This window comes from Triturus cristatus, chromosome 8 (genome assembly GCF_964204655.1).
Source record: "Triturus cristatus chromosome 8, aTriCri1.1, whole genome shotgun sequence".
Classification (NCBI taxonomy): domain Eukaryota; kingdom Metazoa; phylum Chordata; class Amphibia; order Caudata; family Salamandridae; genus Triturus; species Triturus cristatus.
The window spans coordinates 857247296-857270817 of NC_140591.1; the positions used below are offsets into that span (position 1 = coordinate 857247296).

The 23522-nt window shown below is 45.7% G+C and overlaps 1 protein-coding gene across 2 annotated transcripts in view; it reads right to left on the reverse strand.

The window, feature by feature from the left end:
- Positions 1–5157: 5157 nt before the first annotated feature.
- Positions 5158–23522, reverse strand: part of CMSS1 (cms1 ribosomal small subunit homolog) — a 1297886-nt gene continuing 1279521 nt past the window's right edge. The window contains exons 11-12 of one of the 2 annotated variants that reach the window (XM_085622369.1): positions 5954–6003; positions 5158–5424 (exon numbers count right to left, since the gene is read on the reverse strand). In XM_085622369.1, the coding sequence (XP_085478495.1) occupies positions 5998–6003 (6 nt within the window). In that variant the 3' untranslated portion in view covers positions 5158–5424; positions 5954–5997. The remainder of the gene's footprint in view (positions 5425–5953; positions 6004–23522) is intronic. The other variant, XM_085622368.1, reaches the window with a different exon arrangement.

Below are 23522 nucleotides of genomic sequence, written 5' to 3' on the forward strand. Positions count from 1 at the left end.
ACCTTGACTCCAATGTTACCCTCAAGGGGGAAGGGGGAGTGGATAAAATAATAAATCAAGAAGAGACTGGTTCTGAAAACTTGGGTTCCCTCTCGCTCGTCTACTTCGTCTTCAATTCTACAGACTTCTTCTACGAGAACCTTGAACAAGTAACACATCAACATGAGTACCTACTCTACTCTAATTTTCTACTCTCTCTATATTATCTGTTGTCTTACCCACCCTAGGTTTTCAAGTACTGTGCCTCTCCTCTGTATGTATTTGGCATTTAATCACTTCTTTCTTTCTTGGGAAGCCCCCTCACTGTGTCATCACCTAGAAAATGAATCTTAGTCACTACCCTGCCTAATTAGCCTGAATGGTATATATTTTGTTTAATTTCTATTACTTCACTTACTTTCTGAGGTAGCTTCGGTTTTGGGGATTGTATCACTCTAGGCTGTTCATGAATCTTTTAGTTCATAACTGTTCTACGAGATTATTTCTTTCTTCAAATACATTGTTCGAGAGTTCTAATATCTTCCTACTGGGTACTGATTACTACTCTCTGGTAAGAGTTGTTATCTTCCTGCTCCTGCTCTTCAGTAAGTAGTTTTTTCCTTATCTTCGTATATTTTTTGATGATCACCTTGCCCTTGTAAGTTACTCTCTTTTGGTCCTTTCTTTTAGGTTCTTCTTCTACTTCTAGTCTGGTAAGTATACTTATAATATACTAATACACTCTTTCGAATTCATTAGTTTACTCACGACCTTTTGATAATTAATTATACTTAGCTTCGGACTTCTGTTCTTCGGTTCATAGGTGAAGTTGAGATGGCTTCGTACAGGCTGCAGACTGGATACTGAAAATTATACTGGAGACTGAAAACAAGAAGTTCGTCTTCTCGGAATTTATTCTGTGTAGCTCCACAAACTATACTCAAGAATCTAACTCTACTCAATCCTACTCCCGACGGGAAGCGGAACGTAACCGGGCGAACACCCGACGAAATACTCTGGAACTCTAATTCTTGCTGCGCACTCGAAAATTACTTCAGTGAAGTGTGCTCTCCTCACGGAGCGCGCGCTTCACCTGGGCTCTGGACATCAGTGGAGAGAAAGACTAGACCGCTGTCGCACCTTCAGCAGCGGCGGCCATCTTGGAATTCCGTTGTCTAATTAACTCTGTCCAATGATTCTTTTCAGTCAGTCTTTTTGTTTTTGGGCTACCAGCCTTAGTTAGTGTTGCCCCCACAGTTGTTACTTGACACTCCGGAGGCCTGACAAAGGCCTGGGGTTTCCAAGTGAATGCTGCAGTAAATGCCAGCCATGTGAAGCTGCAGGGCCGTGAGGCTCCTAGGACAGCAAACAAGCGCAGTCGGGCAAGAGCTGTGGCGCGAGAAAAGAATTCCCCCCGTAGTGGCAGCCGCCACAACGGCTGTGACTGCAAAACTGCAAAGCCACAACCTCCTACAAGGTTGGGCTCCTGCACAGCTCCAGCGACTATGGCGTTTTGTACAGAGAGGCGGGGCCGAAAGGAGCTTCCTCAGTGGCAACTTCTCTGCGAGCGTTGCCCCGCTGCTTCGGAGCAGCAAAAGAAAGGAAAAAATAAAATGAGGGAGGAGTGTGACAACATTCCTAAGTGCGCAACGCCTGTTTGGTCGGCCCTCTCGGGCAGCCCAAAACCGTCATGCGCACATTCCCTATTCTCAATGCAGGCTGCACTACAGCCCGCATGGAGAACATGCCCACCCCTACAGCCCCTGGCTAATCGCCGTGTTTTCGAGCTCAGACCAATCACAACACTGCATTGCTGCGTTGTGATTGGCTGCAGGGACCGTGGGAGCCCTGGTGCTTCCTGCTTCTCACAAGAAGCCAGGAAGAGGGCGCAGGAGAGGCGGCAAAGTCAGCTGGACGGGCGGGACATAAGATTTTTTTTTTTAAAGTGATAACCCACACTCACTGCCCCTCCCCCCACCCGCCCCACTGCTGCTTCAAGGCAGCAGCCGCGACTGAGCTTCCTGTCAGTAGCGCAGCCTCTCGTTAGCAACATCAGCAACGTCTCTTATACGTAAGTAAAATGATGTGTTTTTCCCTTTGATTCTTTCACGTTTTCTTTATTTTACCTTAGTTTATTTACTCAAGTATTACTTTTGTCTTCTTTCGATTTTTTACATTTGAGTTTTCCAAGAAGGTTTTTTCAAACTCTGCTCCTTTTTTTGGTAGCTGAGTTATTTGGTAGAGAAGGTATGATTACTTGGTTTTATGGTTATGATTAATTTTATTACTCCTGTGCAAAAAAATACTTTTGTGTTAGTTTCTTCTATTTTTTTTGTTTCTCTATTTATTTCTAACGGAATATTGTTTAGCAGTCCAGTAAGGAATAAAAACATGTTTTTAGCGATTTAAAAAAAAAAAAAATTGTGCCAATTATTTACCTTTCAGAAAATTTCAAACATGTACATCTGAACTTTTCTGTATTGTTTTATGGAACTAAAATCTTGATTCAGAAGTGCCTGATTGAGACTGCTGTAATATTCGTCTCTAGTTAGTTGACCACTTGATTTTTAAGACAATTGATGGTTTTCCTGCATAAAAAGTTTCATTAAAAGATTGCAAATTCTACTCCTGCCTTACTTAGAAAGGTTTATATTATCTGTTATGATTTCTAAATGTGCTTTCCCTTTTTGAAAGGTAGATGTCACTGCTGTATAGTTTTCCCTGAGCTCGTCAGTCACATCTGCCGTGGTCAGAGAACTCCTCATGAGTGTCCCAGATGTACGTTTTTTTGCACGGTTGAATGTTATATTCAATTTACTTTCTTTTTTTGTAAATACAAATGGTTCTAGAAAGTTAGGAAACAGTTGTCATCTTGGATTGCAAAGGAACAGAATCAGATTTTGTATTCGTTCCTAAAATAATAGAAAAAAAAACATTAAAAGAAGTTTAGTATTCATTTACAAGCTATAAAACAAAAGTATTTAAAAAAATTGTTAAGTAAATATATATAGCACTATGAAGAACGTGCCCTAAATGCACTTTTCATAGAAGTATGTTAATAGCAATGTGCTGTGAAGTAAAGTAATGGCTGACATTCTGTCTTGAGGAACTAGAAGAAAAGCTTGGCACAGACTCCGGACAGCCACGCAGCCCACAAGGACGCCACCCGCAACCACCATCACCTCATCAGGACTGCCAAGAGGACCTCCTTCAAAGACTGCCTCAACAACAACGCACACAATAGCAAGGAGCTCTTCAACATCTTGAAGGAACTTTCCAGCCCCAGCTCCAACACCAACGACATCCCGCCGTCGCAAGCCCTGTGCGACTCCCTCACCGCTTTCTTCCACCGCAAGATAGCAGACCTCCACGACAGCTTCAACACCCAGACAGCCCCAACAGACATTAACACAACAGACTCTCCGCACACCATCGACCATGACCCCCTGCTAGCCTGGGCCAACGTGAGCCTCGATGACACCATCAAGATCCTTAGCACAATCCACTCCGGCTCCCCGTCATACCCTTTCCCGCACCACATCTTCAACAAAGCCAGCAGCTCCATCGCACCCCATCTGTGCAACATCATCAATCTCTCCCTCGAGACAGCGACCATCCCAGAGAGCTGGAAACATGCAGAGATCAACACCCTACCCAAAAAACCCAAGGCGGACCCAAGAGACCTCAAGAACGTACGGCCCATTTCCCTGCTTCCGTTCCCGTCCAAGGTCATCGAGAAGATAATCAACAGACAGCTAACCCGATACCTTGAAGAAAACAGAATCCTGGACCCTTACCAGTCATGGTTCCGCAGCAACCACAGCACTGAGACTGCCCTCATCGCCGCCACCGACATCAGGACCCTGCTGGAAAACGGTGAGACCGCGGCCCTCATCCTCCTGGACCTCTCCGCCGCCTTCGACACCGTCTGCCACTGCACACTACGCACACGCCTCCACACCATAGGGATCCGAGACAAGGCTCTGGAATGGACCAGCTCCTTCCTCTCCGGCAGAACCCACAGAGTCCGCCTCACCCCTTTCCTATCCAAAGCCTCCGAGATCATCTGCGGCGTACCCCAGGGCTCTTCCCTCAGCCCGACACTGTTTAACATCTACATGGCCCGCTCGCACACGTCGCCCGACAGCACGACCTCAACATAATCTCCTATGCCGACGACACCCAACTGATCATCTCCTTCACCAAGGACCCCATCACCGCCAAATCCAACCTTCTCGAAGGAATGAAGGCCGTCGCCGACTGGCTGAAGATCAGCCGACAGAAGCTGAACACGGACAAGACGGATGTCCTCATACTCGGCTCCGACCCTTCAGCCTGGGACGACTCCTGGTGGCCGACGGCACTGGGGGCAGCCCCGACCACGCACGCAACCTGGGAATCATCCTCGACTCAACGCTCTCCATGACCAAGCAAATCAACGCCGTCTCCTCCTCCTGCTTCAACACCCTCCGCATGACCCGCAAGATCCACAGGTGAATCCCGACAGACACAAGAAGAACAGTCACCCAGGCCCTCGTCAGCAGCAGACTCGACTACGAAAACACCCTCTACGCGGGAGCCCCGACCAAGCTTCTCAAACGGCTGCAACGCATCCAAAACGCCTCTGCACGACTGATCCCCGACGTACCACGCCACAGCCACATCACTCCCCACCTGAGAAACCTGAACTGGCTCCCTGTCAACAAGACTATATCCTTCAAGCTCCTCATCCACGCACACAAGGCACTTTCCGCAAGCCTGGTCCAGCCTACCTCAACAGACGGCTTTCTTTCTACATCCCCAACCGCCAGCTTCACTCCGACGACCTCGCACTCGCCACCGTCCCTCGCACATCCGGAAAACAACCACCAGCGGCAGATCCTTCTCCCACCTCGTCGCCAAGACCTGAAACACCCTCCCACTGAGCCTACGACAGACCTAAGACCTGCTGACCTTCAGGAGGCTACTCAAGACCTGGCTGTTTGACCAGTAGCGGCCCCACGCCCCCACCTCCCAGCGCCTTGAGACCCTCGCGGGTATGTAGTGCGCTCTACAAATGATTGAATGATTGATTGATTGAGGACTACTACAAAGTAAAAAAATCCATCCATAGATCATAAGACAATATAAGCTGTTTCAATATTATACAACTAAACAAAATCACCATGGAGCAGAAAATGTGAATTTGTACTTTATTGTTAAAAGATTGCAGAGGAGCAAATCAACAATATTATTCAAAGAGTTATAAAATAGTCAGTGGAACCAGCAATTTCACACAATACGTCCTTATTGCAAATACAAATGTTTATTACTGTTACTCATATAAAACTTCATTTTAAGAACAGACATCTGTGTGAGAAATCAAAACAGGCCAAGTTTCAAGGATCCAGCTCTACATGACGCAGTAATCCCTCCTTCTAGAAGTTCAATGGTCTCCTTCTTCACCTACACAAAACAAAGAGAATAAAGCGTCAAGAGGGTTCATGAAACCACCAAAAAACCATTGCTCCTTGTTGGTAAGGACTGTGGGAAGACCAATTATATTTGTTACAATTGTGTTGGGAGTGAGGACAGAAACAATTGAAGGCAAGAGCTAAGTGGTCAATTGTCCAGAGCACCTAACTTCCAGGAGTTCCCCTGGGAAAGTGGTTCTTCTCTAAATAGTACCTCTATTTCTCTATCACAACCTCTTTATCTGTCTAAGCCTACTTCTGCCCAAGACTATGTTTCTCTCTACTAAGTAACATATTAAGGATTTGGGGGCCCCAGCTAAGACATATTTTGGTTGTTTTTGTGGGATAATTTTTCTGAAAATGTAACATATAATTCAATACGGTTTGGCATTGAGCGTGCTTGATTTAGTATACAATAACTAAAAACATTTTAAATATTTATAGGAACCCCCCAAAAAATGCTTTGCCCAGGGCCTAAAAAATGCTTAACAAAGGGGGGAAATTTAACAATGAGCATTCACCTTGAAAAAAAGAGAAGGATAGGCGGTCATCAGATATAACGAATTCAGTTCTGTTAACAGACACAAACATTTATTAGCTTTAGTCTACATAAATAAAGTGCATACTAAAGATGAGAATTAAATCAAAAGACAAACAAGACAACCTTGGGAGAGAAGTGAATGAGATGATAAAACATGAAAGAAAGGTAAAAAAGAAGTGCTGTCGAGGCAGACTAGAACAGTACGTCAACAAAGATTTGGATAGGTAAATGAACCCCTTGAAAGAAAAACAACAATCTTAATCTATTGTGGGGTAAATTGGTACCATGCACACTGCACTCGCAGGGATGATTAGTTAGAAAAAAATAGCCAGCGCTATATAAAACTTTTTTTATTTTTATAACTTTGTTTATTAGGTTTTAGTCATGAATAACAAGAGACAACAGACATTCAATGCTGTACGTCCACAAGTAATACAGAACGGAGCAGTATACATCAGTAAGACATTTAACACAGTACATGTATCATAAGCATATATTAGTTGGGTCGACGGCTATCATACATTTCCATAGTCCAGCATTATGTACTTCGCATAGGTCCTCTCCAGTGGTCCACATAGAGACATAAATTATTGTTTTTTAGAAGGGGAAACTCAATCCGCGACCAATATCCCCAGCTCCCCACACAAGACTTAAAGCATACACTTCCGCGAATTCCCACATCACAGCGGAGACAAAGCACAGCAGTGTCACTTTACCTCCCACCTCATTAGCCGCTACAAGATCCCTGAGCTTAGTTCCCAACGGTTATCACATCACGATCAACATTGCATCTCAGGTAGTGTTTTCAGTAGTGTGTTGTAGGAGGTGCTGTTTAAGGGGTCCCCATATGTCCTTGAGTCTAGATCTGCGAGGTAACGATTCCGCATATATGGCACCCTGGTCTTGACTATATATCAAATCATTGAGCCACTCTTTAAATTTGGGGGCACGCCCCCTACACCATCTGCACGCCACCCTACGTTTTGCTAACAATAGTGCAAGTGTGACATAACGGCGATAGGACTTTGGAAGCCGCTCAGTATATCCCAGCAGTGCCAAAAGTGGACTACATTCAATGACATTGGATGTCATTTGTGTTAGTGCCTCAAAGACCTTCACCCAGTATTCCGAGACCTGGGGGCATTCCCATGCCAGGTGCAGAAATCCGGCCACTGGACTACCACATCGGTCACAGTTATATGTGTCTCTCAGCTTGAGTCGGTATAGCCTTGCGGGTGTGCAATATATATGTTGAATATATAGAAAGTGAATAATACGCAATCTACAGCTGGCGGAGATGCGTGCAACTTGCATACAGCAGTATCTCCACTGATCAAGTGTGAAGTCAAGACCTAGGTCTGTGGACCAATAGCGCAGTGCCGCATGTGTAGGCTCCGGCTGTTGGATACGTATAGTATGATATAAAGAAGAGACCATGTGCCCGGGGCCATCAGCACTCAGCATACGATGTAACGGCACTAGGGGCTCCGGTTCCTTGGGAAACCCCGGGATAACGGGCCGCATTCCCTGTTGTAACCGTAAATATAAGAATGTGTCTAGCGGAGTGGGAGTCGTCTGCCGGAAGAATTGCTCAGCAGAACAAAACTTCCTGTGTATGAAGAGATCTCCCCATGTAGTGATATTCAGTTGGGCACACAGTTTATGAAACCCCGTTTCTTGTAGTAATGGCATCTGGGGAAGATAGGAGAGAGGCAATAGCGGCAAATATATGATTGCGGCGTTAAGACAACGGCCAATTCTATGCCACACGGTGACTGTACTCATGAGAGTGGTGGGTGGCACGTTTCTGGCAGGAGCGGGCTCATGAATCATCCCACACAGCGGAACCGGGTCAGCCAGCCAATTCTCTGCCACAATTTGAGGCATACAGCGTGGGGACTCAAACCAGAAATAGGCACAGTGTGCCTGCGCACATTCAAAATAGAATTCAAAATCTGGTATATCAAACCCACCCTGCGCATATGGTCTCATGAACACTGTCAATTGCAAGCGGGGTTGTTTGCCTCCCCAAAAATAATCTCAGCAATTCTGTTCTGAGTGAGGCGAAGAAATGTTGCCCAGGATGATATGGAATATTCAGAAATAAATATAAGAACTGTGGAAGTATCACCATTTTTATCAGGGAGGCACAGCCAGCCATGGATAAAGGCAAAGCTATCCAGAGCGCGTGATGTTGCAGGTAAGGCGCTCCATGGCTGTGCCATAATTAAGGCGTAAAATCTTGTCGCGGGTAGTTCCAATTTGAATCCCTAAGTAGCGAAGATCAGTATCACACCAGTCCAAGGGGAAGTCAAGTGCGAATTTTGGGACTGCAGGCGTGAGGGGAAAAATCTGTGATTTTGCCCAGTTAATATGGACTCCAGAAAGGTGTCCGAACACAATAAATTCCTGCAATATTGGATTAAGGTTGTTTTGCGGGTCCCTGACATACAACGTCATATCGTCTGCATAAAGCGATATTAAGATTTGTCGCAAGTTACATCGTAGTGCACGCTCCCGATGATGCTGCTGCAGTTTACATGCTAAGGGTTCTATCGCAAGGGTGAAGAGTAAGGGAGATAGTAGGCATCCCTGTCTAGTGCCTCGTGAAACGGGGATTTTGGCAGACATGTGCCCATTATGAGAACTCGGGTGGTGGGGCAGGTGTATAACAGGTGGATCCATGAAACAAAGATTGCTGGAAAGCCCATCCGGCACAGTATGGCATTGTGATAATCCCATTCCATGGAATCAAATGCCTTCGTGGCATCTAAAAAGACCGCTGCCATGGGTAATTCAGGCGCTACATTCCGGAGGACAGAAAATAATGTACGGTGATTATGTGAGGTGGCTCACCTAGGTATAAAGCCGGATTGATCGGGCAATACCAGTTTGTCGATTAATAGAATCAATCTATTGGCGATGACTTTTGCAAGTATTTTGGTGTCGCAATTCAATAGGGATAGGGGCCTATAGGAATCACATGAAGTAGGGGCCTTTCCAGGTTTAAGTAGGGATGTTATCAGCGCCGCCCTCATGGATGGAGGAAGTTTACCATCCTCCATGGATTCGGCATATACGTCCTTCAGCACCGTGGCCATGATGTCAATGTAAGTCTTATAAAACTTGGCTGGGAGACCATCGAGCCCCGAGGCCTTACTAGATTTTTGTGGCATAATGGCCTCTCGAATTTCGTCGAGTTCAAAGGGGGCACTGAGAAAGTCCCTGTGATGGTCCTCAAGCCACCCCAGTGCTACATCACCCAGAAAACTGTCAAGTTCTATTCTGCCCTGGCGCTGCGAGGTGTACAGAGTGGAGTAGCGTGTTGTAAAGCATGTTAATGTTAGCAGTATCTGTGTATGCCTCCCCGTCGGGTCTGTGTATTTCCAGAACGTGTTGCGAGCCTCTGGGTCTCCTAATCATGTCAGACAACGCCTTCCCAGGACATTCCCCCTCACCGTATCTCCTCGCCTTCCAATATTTCCCCCTAAAGTTGGATTCCCGAGCTGCATAGTAAGCCAGCTTCTCCTTGAAAACCAGCTGTGTTTGTGCACCCCCCCCTTGCCATTTCACATTCTAGTGCATTAAGCTCACCTTCCAACTTATGCAACATGTTCCGCAGATCTTTAAGACCCCCAAAACGTTTCGAAATACAGAAACCCCGAATAGTGACCTTAAAGGCCTCCCTCAATATTTCTATGGAATCAACCGAATTTCTATTTCTTTGGAAAAAGTCATGTTTCTCCTCACCCAGCTCCATGTGAAAGATTACCTCTAACAGGGCCGTGGGTTGCAGCCTCCAATGCCGCCTGGGTGTATTGTAGCCGGGTACAGTGATCTCAAGCTTAACAGGTGAATGATCGGAGAATGTCTTAGCCAAATGGGTAATTGCTATTATGGTGGGGCCTAGTTCCCTCGACAACAGGTAATAGTCTAACCGTGCCCAGGTACCTGCGTGTGTTACTATGCGTTCCCTCTCGAGTCTCCGGGTGTCGGAGACGCCACGCATCTACCAGGTTGCCCACCTGAAGGATCTCCCGTAGTACAACCTGTGCTTTGGTATAGTGATGTGGAGCCGTATTTGATCTAACCAATATTGGGTTAAGAGCTACATTAAAATCCCCGCCCCAGATCAGCTGTGTGGAGCCTATTTCCATAATCTTCCCCCATAACACTGTGAAGAATTCAGGTGTGTCTATATTGGGGCCGTAGCAGCATACCATGGTAGATGTGGCCGTACCCAAGCGCCCCATACCAATACATATCTCCCCCGGAGGTCCGTGTGCGCACCATCGAGCGAGAATGGCGTATGTTTTTTTATTAGGATAGCCGCCCCTCTCGCATATGTGGAATATGAAGCAAAAAATCTGTGGTCGGCCCATTTGCTGGCAAATACAGGAGATCTCTGAGGTCCATGTGGGTTTCCTGCAGCATAGCCACCTGTATGTGGTGGCGATCAAGGTAAGAGATGATTTGCTGGCGCTTTCGCGGATCACCCAACCCCCGAATGTTCCAGGAGAGAAACGTTAGACGCGAATCGTGCAGACTATCACCGGTTGTGTATGTGCAATGTTGAGCCATCATTCCCTCAGCATGTGACGGTCAAATAAGATACATGTATGTGCTGTCGTGCCTGCCATGACTATTGATATACACATTGAACATTGAATATACCAACCAACTCCCTCCCCACCCCCCACGGCATCCCAATCATGCCAGAGAATTCTACCCCCCCATCTCTCATCACAAACATTACTACTGTAAATTGAAACCATTCAAACAAACTATGCATTATTTCGTATTGTACCAGGGGTTTTCCCTTGTGGGGGACACGTTTAGGTGGCCCAACCTGTCCCCTCCAACCCCGAGGCAACGAGATGGGAATATCTGCCTCTGTCAGAGTCAGCGGGGTGTCCGTCGCTTACTAGCTCTTGGGCATTTGTCATAGGGCGAACAATACATATTAGCATACCATAAATCCTGTAAATCATAATGATCCAATACACACACCCTGACCCCTCTCACCCCTCTGAGGAGCATCATGGCTATAGCAGGGACAACAGGTGTCCAAATCATACTTTCACAACGTGATTAGTCTATCTCATCAAGGCTGTCGGGGGCAGGCACGGCTTCCCTAGGCTTCTTGAAGCGTTTCATGAATTCTTCAGCTTGCTGAGGCTTAGTGAACAACATCTGTTTTCCTTGATAGGTAATCCGTAGTCGTGCAGGATATAACAGCGCGTACTCTATTTTGGCTTGGCGCAACTTCTGTTTCACAGGGAGAAAGCATCGCCTGTCCTCCTGAACAGTGGCTGTGAAGTCCGGATGTATTGTGAATGATGTGCCTTCATAGTGTTGTTTTTTCTTCTCACGGGCGACTCGTAGAACAGTATCTCGGTCCCTGTAATCTAAAAGACGGGCTATAATGGGACGTGGAGCACCACCTGGAGGAGGACGGGGGCCTAGCGCCCTGTGCGCCCGTTCCACGATGAACTGTGGAGACAGTGCCTCAGTCTCAACGGTCTCCAGCAGTATTTTCTCTATACAGGTCTCCACCTTTCCTGTGTTGGTGCTTTCTGGTATTCCCAGCACGCGAATGTTATTCCTGCGACTTCTCGCTTCTAACTGCTCGTTTTTAGCTGCTATTATTTTTAGGAGTTTGTCCATTTGGGTGATATTGCTTTGGAGTTGCGTCGTAACATCCTCGTTATCAGAAATTCTGCGTTCTGTTTCAGTAATGCGCTCGCCATGTTGATCAAGCTTGTGTACCATGTTGTCTATACAAGAATTCATGGAGTCCATTTTGTCTGCAAGCGCTGTCAGGCCCTGCCGGACCTCCAGCATAAGCGCTTTCATTTCCCCGCTGGTACCAGTGTCGTCCCCAGCGGACCCAGACTCAGCACCCACATCCAGATCGGGCTGCTGAGAACGTGTAGATTTTTTAGTCTCGAAGTTGATACGCGGTTGTTTTGCGTCAGGCTTCCCCATTGTGTGCAGGGCTTCAGCGCTACCGGTCAACAGACTATCAGGGCGTATTAGTTAGATGATCCTGGAATCCAGTATGGGAGCAATGCACACAGCAGTCTATCAAAACTTTTAGGAGAAGAAGTGCGACACAGCTCCCCTGCCAATCCGTCCCGACAGTCACCAAAGCGCTAATATAAAGTGATATGTTGCAAGCCTCCCCAGACACCAGATCCACAGGAGCCTCCGCAGACCACAACGACACCTGAATCAGCAGCTATTCCGCCAGGCCACGGGTCTTGAAGGCAGCCCAGGCAACTCTCGTAGTATCACACCTGACGCAGCCGGACCAGGAAGACCAGAAGTTGCGACCTGACAGATCAGCGCGATATGTGACTTGCCGCATTCACCAGGACTCTCAGTCAGCAGCCAAGTCTGGGCCGTGCTGCTGATGGCCGAACGATCAACCCGAGCAGCACTCCCAACATCGGGGACCCTGTGACCCAATAAGGCAGTTGATCAACAAACGTCCCCAGTGGCGCCCGTCCAATATCCGCCCCAAGGGATACCAACTCCTGTAGCACCCTCCGTAGAACTCAAAGCCCCCGCAGTCACCACAGGGGGGCACGAGGAAAGTCCATCCCAGGAATTGGGTCAGTATGTATGGGAAGTGACAGGCACTGCTTGGTGAGGAGATATGGTGTACAGGCCTGAAGACATCGAGCATTGGCGTCGCCGCCTACGACCTATCTGTCATCTGGGCGCCCCCCCGCGATCACACCGGAGCGTCTGCCGATGATTTCTACCACCTGATGCACAAGATGTAAAAATTGGCCAATATTATTCTTGTCGCGTAGCTGGTTGAGGACACCCGTCCATTGGGCTGGCAGAGCATTCCCGGGCGAGGCCCGCACAATTCATGGCCTCCGATTCATACGCACCCGGGGAATGAAGGGGGAGGTATGAGGTGCTATGATTCCGGCGGGCACCAGTGTCACACTCGGCTCCCCCACACTGCCACTGGGCCTCGCGTCACAGAAAAGTGTCAGGATAGGCGCGTCACGAAGCAGGAGGCATTGGGTATGGGAGTATCAATGAGCGAGGTGGCCTGGGGAATGTGAGCAATGGCGCCGCCGCCTATGGCCGATCCGCCACCTGTGCGGCGCGCCCAAACTTAATCGCGCTCAGATTCCAATATGCTCGTCATTCGTAACAATTCTGCCTTAGGAATTATGCGCCATCAAAACTGCCACACACATGAAATTCCGAGTCTCTGGCCGCACTCACCCGGACACTGGCACCATGGAAAGTCCTTTACGGCCCAAACACCACGAGGGAAGCAACGCTCTCCCACAGCCGTAGACGCCGCATGCTCCAGGGACTGCTCTCCAGTCCCCGCATGGGAGCCGCCCAGAGCCCGCCGGTGACCAAGAACGGCCCCGCCTCGCCTCTTGGAGTTCAACCAAAGAAGCCCAACGATATCAGCGTGTGAATCAGCTGGGTCATGCGGCGATTTGGCCCTATTTGTAAGGATTAATAAGGGATATTGTGGCCGGACAGCGGGAGCCTCACTCAGGGACGACCATTCCACTCGTGCGCCACCTAGCGCCCCCCCCCCAGTCAGCGCTATATAAAACTTAATAAATAAAGAAAGAAAGACAGAAAAAAATGGAGGACCAAGTCAAATCAGCCTTCTAAATGAGTGGGGAAGGGCAGAATCTGGGCTGCTTGTGTTGGGGGCAGAAGGATCATGGGGGAGAAGTTAGCTGTGGACCTTAGGGCCACTCAGCATCGTGGCTTAAGGTGGCTTTGAATGTCCAAGATACAAATCTATTTATGTTTCAGTGCTGGAAACTATCGTGTAAGAGGCTGGGGTCATCGAAGGAAAATGTTACTATTAACATGGGTAACAGACCCAGGCCTGCCCGCGTGTCAGAGTTAGCCTGCATATTTCCAGTGGCACAGGTTTGTTCTATAAGCTATCGCCAGGAGGTGGTCAAGCACTGGCATGTCATTTTTATTCAAATGTAACTGAGGTCCAATCTGTTGTTACAGTCGCATGTAGAAAAAACTCCTGTAAGTGAACCAATATAGTAGTACAAAGTGCAGATCTTTGGCCCTAGACCAGGTGGTGTCGATACTGAAGGTAAAGGGGTCATTTCCGGACAGAGCATTAGCCTTTGAAGGTCACAGGCTGGGATAGTAGGACTTACACAAAACAAATTCTATACAGGAAATTTGATGCTTGGAAGATGGTGCAAAGTTTTTAAATCAACAACATTCTTGTGTTGATTTGACCTTGAATCTTCTAGCAGCGTTCTGAAGACAGTCCACGTTAGAGCAGAAAGCTGGGTTGGTCAGGGCTATAGGTATGTGAAAGTCAGGCCTGAAACAGTGTGCTGGGTTGAGCCACTGCTCTGGCACTATTCAGGGTTGTAGCTTGTGCTGTGATAAGCCAAGGTTCAAGGCCGCATAGTTCCAGATTACCAAATAGGCAAAGTAGGCACCATCCTATGGACTCCACTCCTATTAGGGGCCCTGTGACAACGGATCAAAGTAATATTGATTTGATCTTGAAAGAAAATTACAATCAAGCTCTCTTAAAAATTGTTTCCAAACGATAGAAAAAAATGAATCAACCCAAAGAAACGAAAACTTTAAATTAAAGGCTCTATAGAGAAAATACTGTATTAATGTAATGTACCTGTTAATAACTTAAAGTACATGAACCAGATTCACATAACAGTGTGGGCCACAAGTATCAAAGTATTTTGCATTTGCAAACGGTGCGAATCGCCAAATTCACCCGTTTGCAAAAGCAAAATGGCCTTTCTGAATGTATGAACGGCATTGGGATTCGCAATTTAGGTAATGCAAGACCATTCGCACCTATGGGCCTTGAGGCCCATAGAAATGAATGGAGTCGCAATTGCAAATAGCGATTCCCTAATTGCATTTGCGATATTAAAGAAATCGCAATTAGGGATTCCCTGTTTTCTGTGTGTTTTGTCACATTGCATTTTGCGATTACCAAATAGCGATTTCTTAAAAATTGCTATTTAATAATCGCAAAATGCTATTTTCACACATGTGGCGCACTCGCTTTTAAAAGCTCAACTTCTGGCAGCTGTCAGATGGTAAAATCAGTGCCGGACTGGCCGTAGAGGGCACCGGGCAATTCCCCAGTGCGCCGCACGGGTGGGGCCGGTTTTGGGCCCCTGGGGGCCGTTTTTGTTACAGGGCTGAGTCGGCCCTGTAACAAAATCGGCCGAAAACCGGCCCTGGCAAAGAGCTAGGCGGCACCCCCAAACCCCGGGGGGGGGGGGGGTTCTGCCGAGCACTATGCCAGGGCCGGTTTGGTTCCCAGTCCGGCCCTGGATAAAATCCGGTGCATTGGGTCAGGAGATAGCGTCTGAGGGGGGCCCCGAAATTTCGACTGCCTAGAGTCCTCCAAAGGTTTAATCTGGAAATGGGGCCATAGGCAAGACTTTATTTTTGGGGAAGCATGGTTCTCACTAATGAAAACATGAAGGGAGGGCTTTGTTGTGTGGGAGTAGGGGTTTAATCTTCAAAGGTTTTTGAAACTTGCTGCAATATGTAAGATATTTAAAGCACACAGTGCTATCAGTCACATTTTTAAAATTATGGTACTAGTCTATCCCAGGGCTTGTAAGGCAAAGCATGTGACCAATAGTGCTTTCAAAACTATTGGATTCATAAACAAAAGTTATTTCGAAGATAAGTCTAGAGGATGATAGAAGTATTCCGCCAATGGATTGTCCTCGAAAGATGTGGCAAAAGGTAAATCTTAAACTATCCTGGGGCATTAACATTGGTCAAAAGTTGGTAAAGCTTAAATACAACTTTAGAGTGTATTTGGAGATTCTCCCATGAGGACGTTTTGAGAAATTGCTTATAAATGGGCAGTAAATGGCTAAAATTGCAATAGATTAAAAGATAGTTATATCAGCACATACCCAAGAAATATGTGGGCAAAATACATGGCAAGTGGTGCATTTTTGTAAAACATGGCATTGTAAAACCGGTTTAAATTCAATATAAGATTTATGTCAGCTGTGACAAAAATGTATGTGGATGATACATGTCAACACCAACTCCACATTTTGGGACACGCAACGTGTTTTCTAGCGTGTACTCTTGGGTTGCTGGGAGAGATCCAGGAAAATGCTGGAGTGCGGGAAGATAGTCATGAAAATCAGGAGACAGTAACAAAGTAATGTAAAATAAGGAGAGAACAGGCAAGCAACAGGCTTTGTTACAGCTGCAAGCATGTTGAGAGATCATGCTGTTTTGTTTTGAAGATCACTTCATGAAAAGCAGATTATGTTAATATTGCTGCCATTCATAGAGAACAGGACTGCCATGAAAATGACAGGATCTAGCAACCACAAGCCATTATAATCCACAACTAGTCTATTCTAATCTTGTCTGTAACTCAGTATGACACATCTATAAAGAATATGAAACACTACCCGAATACAATGTCAATAAAACACTTTGACTCTAGTCAAAGGGTACCCCCATAACCATAAGGGTTAGCCAGATTCCCATTGTATTACAGAACCAAACCCATGGTAGTAAGTGGTACACAAATGCACATAATAGAGCAGCCTCCCCACCCCCGGCACAAAGATGGTGGAGCTCTCACTTTTATGCCTTGAGGGCAGACCTGCCTCGTTTTCAGCTCTACTGAGACATCATAGATCTGTCTCACTGTGATCACAAGAAAGAGTGCATGCCAAAGTGCTAAAAAAAAGTCCTGCCCAGGATCTATATGAGATGTCATGAAAACAGAGCGAAGGAGGTAGTCTTGAAAAGAACAGTAAAAACTACAGATTTTGAACTAAAATCATCAGTGATGGACTCTCAATTATCTCAGTAAGGACATTTAAGTATTCAATAATACAAAATTCCTATTCTATAAAGCCTTCTCCCCCAAACCTGAAGCTAGAATTGTCTACTACTGTGTTCCAAATGAGGCCCTGCGTGGTCATATAGTAAAAGAAAGTTGCCTGCAATCAATTTATCAGTATAAAGAACAGCTAGACCAGCATGGCTCTTAGGGAATGCATGAAGAAGAATACTTCAAACGGTGGAGTGACTGCAGCTCCAGAGTTCTAAAGCATTTCATAATAAGTATTAGTTGTGACATTTCTAAATGATATGTGTCACTGCCCAAATGCAATGGTACTCAACTTTCTAACCTCCAGAAGATGAAACGTTAAGTTTGCCCTGTCCTGGATTCAAAGCCATGATGTGCATGTCACAGCAGTCTCAAGGTGGCTGAGAAATAGCCGCTTCCAATTCCTTATAATACTAAGTACCAGAAGAACTCTTTTTCCCATTCCAACAAAGTAACCGCTCAAGAGTTTTGTTCTGTATAATGCACTTACAGAAGGTGGCCATAGTGCCCTGGACTCCATAACAGAAACAGATCAAATAAAGTAGGGACTCTTGAGAAAGGAGGGGAACCCTACAGAGGACAACGACAAGCACATCTAAAACAAAGCTTAAGCTAAAAGAAACTCCCTACAACAGTACATGGTAAGCCGCAAATACAAAATTAGACTAAAGACATATGATATCCTAAAACAATTCAAACACATTAGGGCCCTAATAATGGAGCCCCTGAAAATCCAAACATCTAAGAGGCAAAAGCCATGTTGGGAGGGAGGTCTATCCAAGCAGGCACTATTTAAAAAAATTACCACCTCCCCTTGACTGACTCGAGTCACTTGATTAGTACCATCTATGCAGTGGTAAACCATTAGAAATCCAGTAACTTGGTGTACCACTCTTAAAACCTATGAACTAGCAGCTAATTTTCAGTCCTATGATAGACTCCACACGTTCTGTGGACACCACAAGCCACACATTTTAGATTTGCTGATAAATCTGGTGGAGTGGAAGGGAAGAAGACATAAGGGTTTAATTAGAGTTTGGCAGATGGAATACTTTCTCACAATTCTGACAGCTATCCCATCCACCCTATTACAAGTGTATCCAGACCTCCATTAATACAAGTGAAAGCATCATATGGCACTAGTAATAAAGTGGATGGGATTTCTGTAACATTTTGACAGAGTATCTCATCCATACTAAAACAACAGGAAGAAATCCCTACCATGCTTAGCCTATGTCTCAATGCCAGCCCAAGGGAATTACTGTATGGACTAGTATGGAGAGACATGCTAAGCAGGCTAAATGTATTTGTGACATCTGAATGCCTTATGAGTGACACTGCAAGTGACACCTTATCATTAGTAGAAGCTAAATTCATGTAACAACACATTTCAAACATGACCCCTCTGTGTAGTGTAGGGGTCTTGAAATAGCCTTGAAACATCTATTATGGTCCTCAAGTGCTTATCCGAAGTAAGCAGGGCTCTCAAGTTTCCCGCTTTCATGTGCGATTATCTGATCCAATCCACATTTTGCATTCTGGAAATCGTAGGGCTGTTGATCCCATTATGGAATCATAATTGCACATCCCAGAATGCAAATAAACAATTGGACTGGATGAGATACTTGTGCATTGAATTGGAAAACTTGAACGAATCATAAGCTCCTTCGCTTTTCGAACATGATCATCGCAGAAACAAAATAAAAGACACTAACTTTGTAAGAAATTGAACTTGCTTAAGGTCCATCTTGTAATGATGATTGAACCTGGTCTCATTTAAAAATGCGATCATTACCTGTGTACAGTAGTCAGTAAAACCACTGGGTCTTCGGATGGTAGCATGTGGGGCAATATCTGAAAATGTCACACTGCAGGCACAGTTTAAAACTATCTTAGAACTTACTTCTTTTATTCTAATAGGTGGAGGCGTGAGTGTTCTCCACTCTCCAAAATGAGTCTTTACCCTACAAAAGAAGCCTGTATTCCTTAGGTTACCTGGCAAGTGACTTGGGAGTCCTTTGATAAGTAGTACAGGGACTTAAACTGCCAAGCCAGTGTGTTCTTTGTACTCTAATAGTGCGGAAGATGGTAGGGGGAAGAATTTAGGGAAATGTTTTTGTTTCCAACTATATAGCAACTTGGGAACCATTGGGCAAAAGCTATGCACAAGCACAACTAAAAGGAAGTAAAATTGTGGGCCAGATTTCCCACATTCTCATGCAATGCAGCAGCCAGAAATTCTGCGGTGCTTTGCGTAAGGAGAGAGCAGGAGAGCACCATATCTACAGAGATATGGCTCTCCCCTCCCCTTTCTCTAGCACCAGTGCAAATGTTTAATGCTGAGCATCACGCACACACCTTTGCGCCATTGTGCGAGGGTGTCTGCATGAGTCTAGCATAGGTTTTGTACTGGAAGTTTACCCTTACAGTAGAAAGTTCTATGCTTAGACTACATTTAAAATGTTTCCTACTTTGCATATGTGCTGCACAGTGCCGCGCACACACAAAGTCGGCAAAGAAAGGAGAAATTAAAACATTTCTCCTTTTAACAAGTGATTTTTAAGTGGCGTTATTTTTTGGTACAAAACCCTGTCTCAAATTTTTGGTAAACAGGGTTTTGCGTTATAAATCATGAGTGGTTGCAGGGACCACTAATGTACCACCCCTGGAATGCCCCCTTGGCACTAAGTAATGCAAACCAGCATTGGGCGCTGCTTTGAGTCACTTTTAGGCAACTTTCCAGGGCAAAACAAGTTTTGCACTGGAAAGTAAATAAAAAAACCATTTTGTGCTGGTTTGCGTCACTTTAGTGACTTTAATGTTGGTCAATCTGCCCCTGCATGTGTTGTATTATTGAGAACCCAGGAGCAAAACAAATTTTGATGTCTTCGTAAACGCCACACGTTTGGTACACAAGCCAAGAGGTGCTGTTATTCAACATGTAAAACGTTATTTATCTCATGGGTTAACAGGAATAAATGTTTATTCGGGAAGGTCCCACTTTGCACACGTGGCAATGTAATATTAAACGGATTTGTGAGGAATATGTGACCCCTACACAAGTTGTTGCCAGTATTTAAAACCACCAGGCCTAGCGATTGATGGCCAGCCTGTTTCAGATTTACTCTCGGGGAGGGAGGAGGCTTGGTTAGGTTGTCGGTGCATATTTGAGGCTTACAACTCTTCCGTGCAGGGCTCTTAGATTCTAAAACGGTTACCACAGTCAGAGCATATTCCCAATACTCAATCTAGTCCGCTCTGAGCTCACAATCTGCCTGGCCCTCAATGCTGACAGGTTCTGTCCGTCTCAGTCCCAATGGGTGGGAGCAAGAAGGGGGGCTCATTTGCTAGCACTAGAGGGGACATAAGTCTACAACCATCATCAAATACAAACAAGCATTGGCATAGCCAATAGGTCTCGCTTTTGGGACCTTATAAGTATTTAGTTATGCAGCACAATATCCTTGGTGCAACAACATCAACTGTTGCATGGCTAAACACTTATAAGGTCCCAAAGGCGAGACCTATTGGCTATGCCAATGCTTGTTTCATTTTTTAGAAAGTACTGGTGCCACAGAAATGTAGACTGTAGTGCAGGAGGCAAACTCCTTCAACCTGTGTCAGGCTACCCAAAACATTTTTGCAAAATAGCATTTAGTTGTGCATTATGAACAAGGTTTTGCCAAATATATAGATAAACGTGCTGCGCATGCGACAGGATATGTTTTTTACGTTTACAGTGAATTCGCATAATGGGGTGACCATGTATTTCAAGGAATAAAATACCCTTGTCTGTACATTAAAAAGTATGTTGCAAGTTAGTTTGGAGTTCTGTGACCTTATAAAGGTACTTGGCTTGCATCCTCGTTCTGTTAAATGGTGACAGAACTCATTAGTTGTGTGCAATATCCTTCAAATGTATAGCAGTGAATCTTTTATTCTATACGTAAGCCTAACTCATGAACTAAGGTACAACTACCACTGGGGTTGTGGACATGGTGCAAGAAGGACTCAAACCAAAGGGATTTTATTTTGAAACTCGGAAGATGAGGAAGGTGCCACGCAAACCAAAGAGAGTCATAAGTCGAAACACATTGATTACCCATTGGACACGGAGAGGCATATAGACATACTCAACAAAAGGTTCAAATATATTTGCTTACTTAAAAAAAAAGCTATCCAGGCATAATTTAAAGTAGATGATAACGCCCATTGACATTAATAAAATCTGTACAGCGAGGACAAGAATGGAATGGCAACACATCAATACGTAATACAGAAAGTTTATCGAGTGGACCATGAAATGAAAAATAAAACACTCAAATGGTTTCTGCACCAATGTATTGCTGTGAAACGTTTTCAGTTGTCATTTGCAGCAAGAACATTTATTTATCCATTTTATGGGGTAACACAATCATGCAAACATGGAAAAAAGATGTTTTGTCTCAGTACACCAAAAAGGAGGGTGATTGAGTGGATCAACCATTTGCGGATTGATATTGCTCTCGATCCCAATGATAGTGGGCTCTATGTACAAAATGCTTTTGCATTGCCAAAGCCCGCATTATGTATAATCACAAGTTTTACAACCTCAGAAGCATAAATTGCAATGTACTAGAGGTACTTCGAGAGTTAGGGGGAAGCATTCCGCTTACCTGGAGCCGTGAGTGACCAGTGCTTCTTCCTAGAACCGCCTTTGGATAATATGGAATCCATTGGCAGTGAGGTGGTCAGTATATATAGGGCCTATGGGAGCGTGCGCACCAACAAACAAGAGGGAAGAGGGACTCAGGAGGACATGAGAAAAAAACGGGATGTTATCGTTATCTGCTTGTGGTCCTGTGTCTGGCGGAACGTCAGAAAAGTAGCAGAGAGCTGGATAAGAAGAGGCGTCTACCGTTGACATGGAAACCCGGCATAACATAAAAGCGGGGAAGAGAGACTATCGTGAAAGTCCTTGAATATGATGGAGCGCATTGGATCTTAGGAAATGTAAAACGGCAACCAAAGCTGTGGTAAAAGTGATATCAAAACAGAAAAAGAGAAATATAAAAGAGCAAATTAGGAATGAAAATTAACAGAAAGCAAAACCTCCCATGTATATTGTTCTAAAGTAAATATAAGAAAAGAGACGAGGGAAGTGGCCTGTGATGGTGGGACGTCCACAGTAGTCAGGGATACGAAACCTGCTGGTGGCAGGGCGTGGATAGTAGGTAGAGCAATAATCTCCGTACATGCTGTGATCTAAGCAGATACGATCCCAACGGAGATCAGATATCAAAACGCATTGGTATGCCGTATGGGGAGGCAGCATGGGGACGGAATGCCAACCCCTATGTGGTAGAAATGGTTGGCTGGTGGGAAGATCTGAGACCCGTGTGTGCAGTCGCTGGAGGGCTGCTGTTCGGGAGGCGGTGGGAAGGCCGGATTGAGTGGTGCCCGACATACGGAACCAAGAGTCAGAGTAAAGAGGCAGTATGCCCTGAGAAGAAAGGCGTGGTACTTTTTAGCTCAGGGAGTTGAGCAATTCAGTACAAGCGGACAAATCGAGAATCCCGCATGTGGGAAGAGTAATACCCAAAGTCCCAGAGGGACAGCCCCATGTTGATGTTAGCGGTACATGAAGAGTATAATTAAGAGAGAAAGAATGAGAAGAAAGGGGACCTAGAGTCTGTGTCAAAGGGCAGTAAGCACCATGGTCCGAAGACGTGAGCTTGAGTCATCATATTGAAAGCACGTGTCAAAGTATAACAAGCATTGGCCGCGCAGCCGTAAAAGTAATGCTGCGTGGCCGTGAAAGCGAAAGTGATCGCGATGAAAGTGATCGCGATGATGCGCACTGTGTAAAGCACGCGAGGGATGCGCGTGCAGCAGTTATTGGAGAGGCAGAGCGTCGCGTGCGCCCTTGTGCGCGTGACAGCAAGCTGGTGGCCGCTTTGGTAGCACTTCGAAAAGCCGCTTACTAAATGTCTCGCCAGCGCAGTGCATGCGCTGGCTCAGACGAGACCTAAAAACACTCTTGGAGCAGCCCAGAACAGGAGCACTCATACTTCCTGCCCCTCCTGAGATCACTTATTTTCCAGCCTTTCACTACATTTCCTCACATAACGAGCACTGTCGCATTCACAACATCGGCCTCTTGGACTAGACTCCAGTGCTTGCAGCCTTTGCCCCTCTCTTTGAAAGGTACCTGGGCACGATTTAGCAGATTGACCACTAGTTTCCATTTAATGATTCCAAACCTGTAGGCGGCTGCCGGATGCACGTGAAGCAGTCTCTTACAGGACACAGCAAACACCGGGGTAGGACTGAGTTACAACCAATACGAATATCATGCACAGGCAGGGACCAGGCCATCACTCACAATGACCATTAGCTCTCTCCTGATTGGCTGCCTGCAGAAGCTGGCAACAGGAGCATAGTCTAAAAATACAGAAAGGAAAATATGTTTTCTTTTTAAACAACGTGCTCTCAGCTTTCAGTTTGTGTGAGCCTTCTGAATGCTTTAGGCGAAACCCTAATGAGTGGCACTTTGCAGAGCTTCATAACCAGTGACGGCCATCACTGATCGGGGGTGGAAGGGGGAAGTAAAATAAAAAATAACATTTAGCCTATAGACGCCGCAGCTCTCCAGTCTCTACTCCACATCAGGACGCAGCCG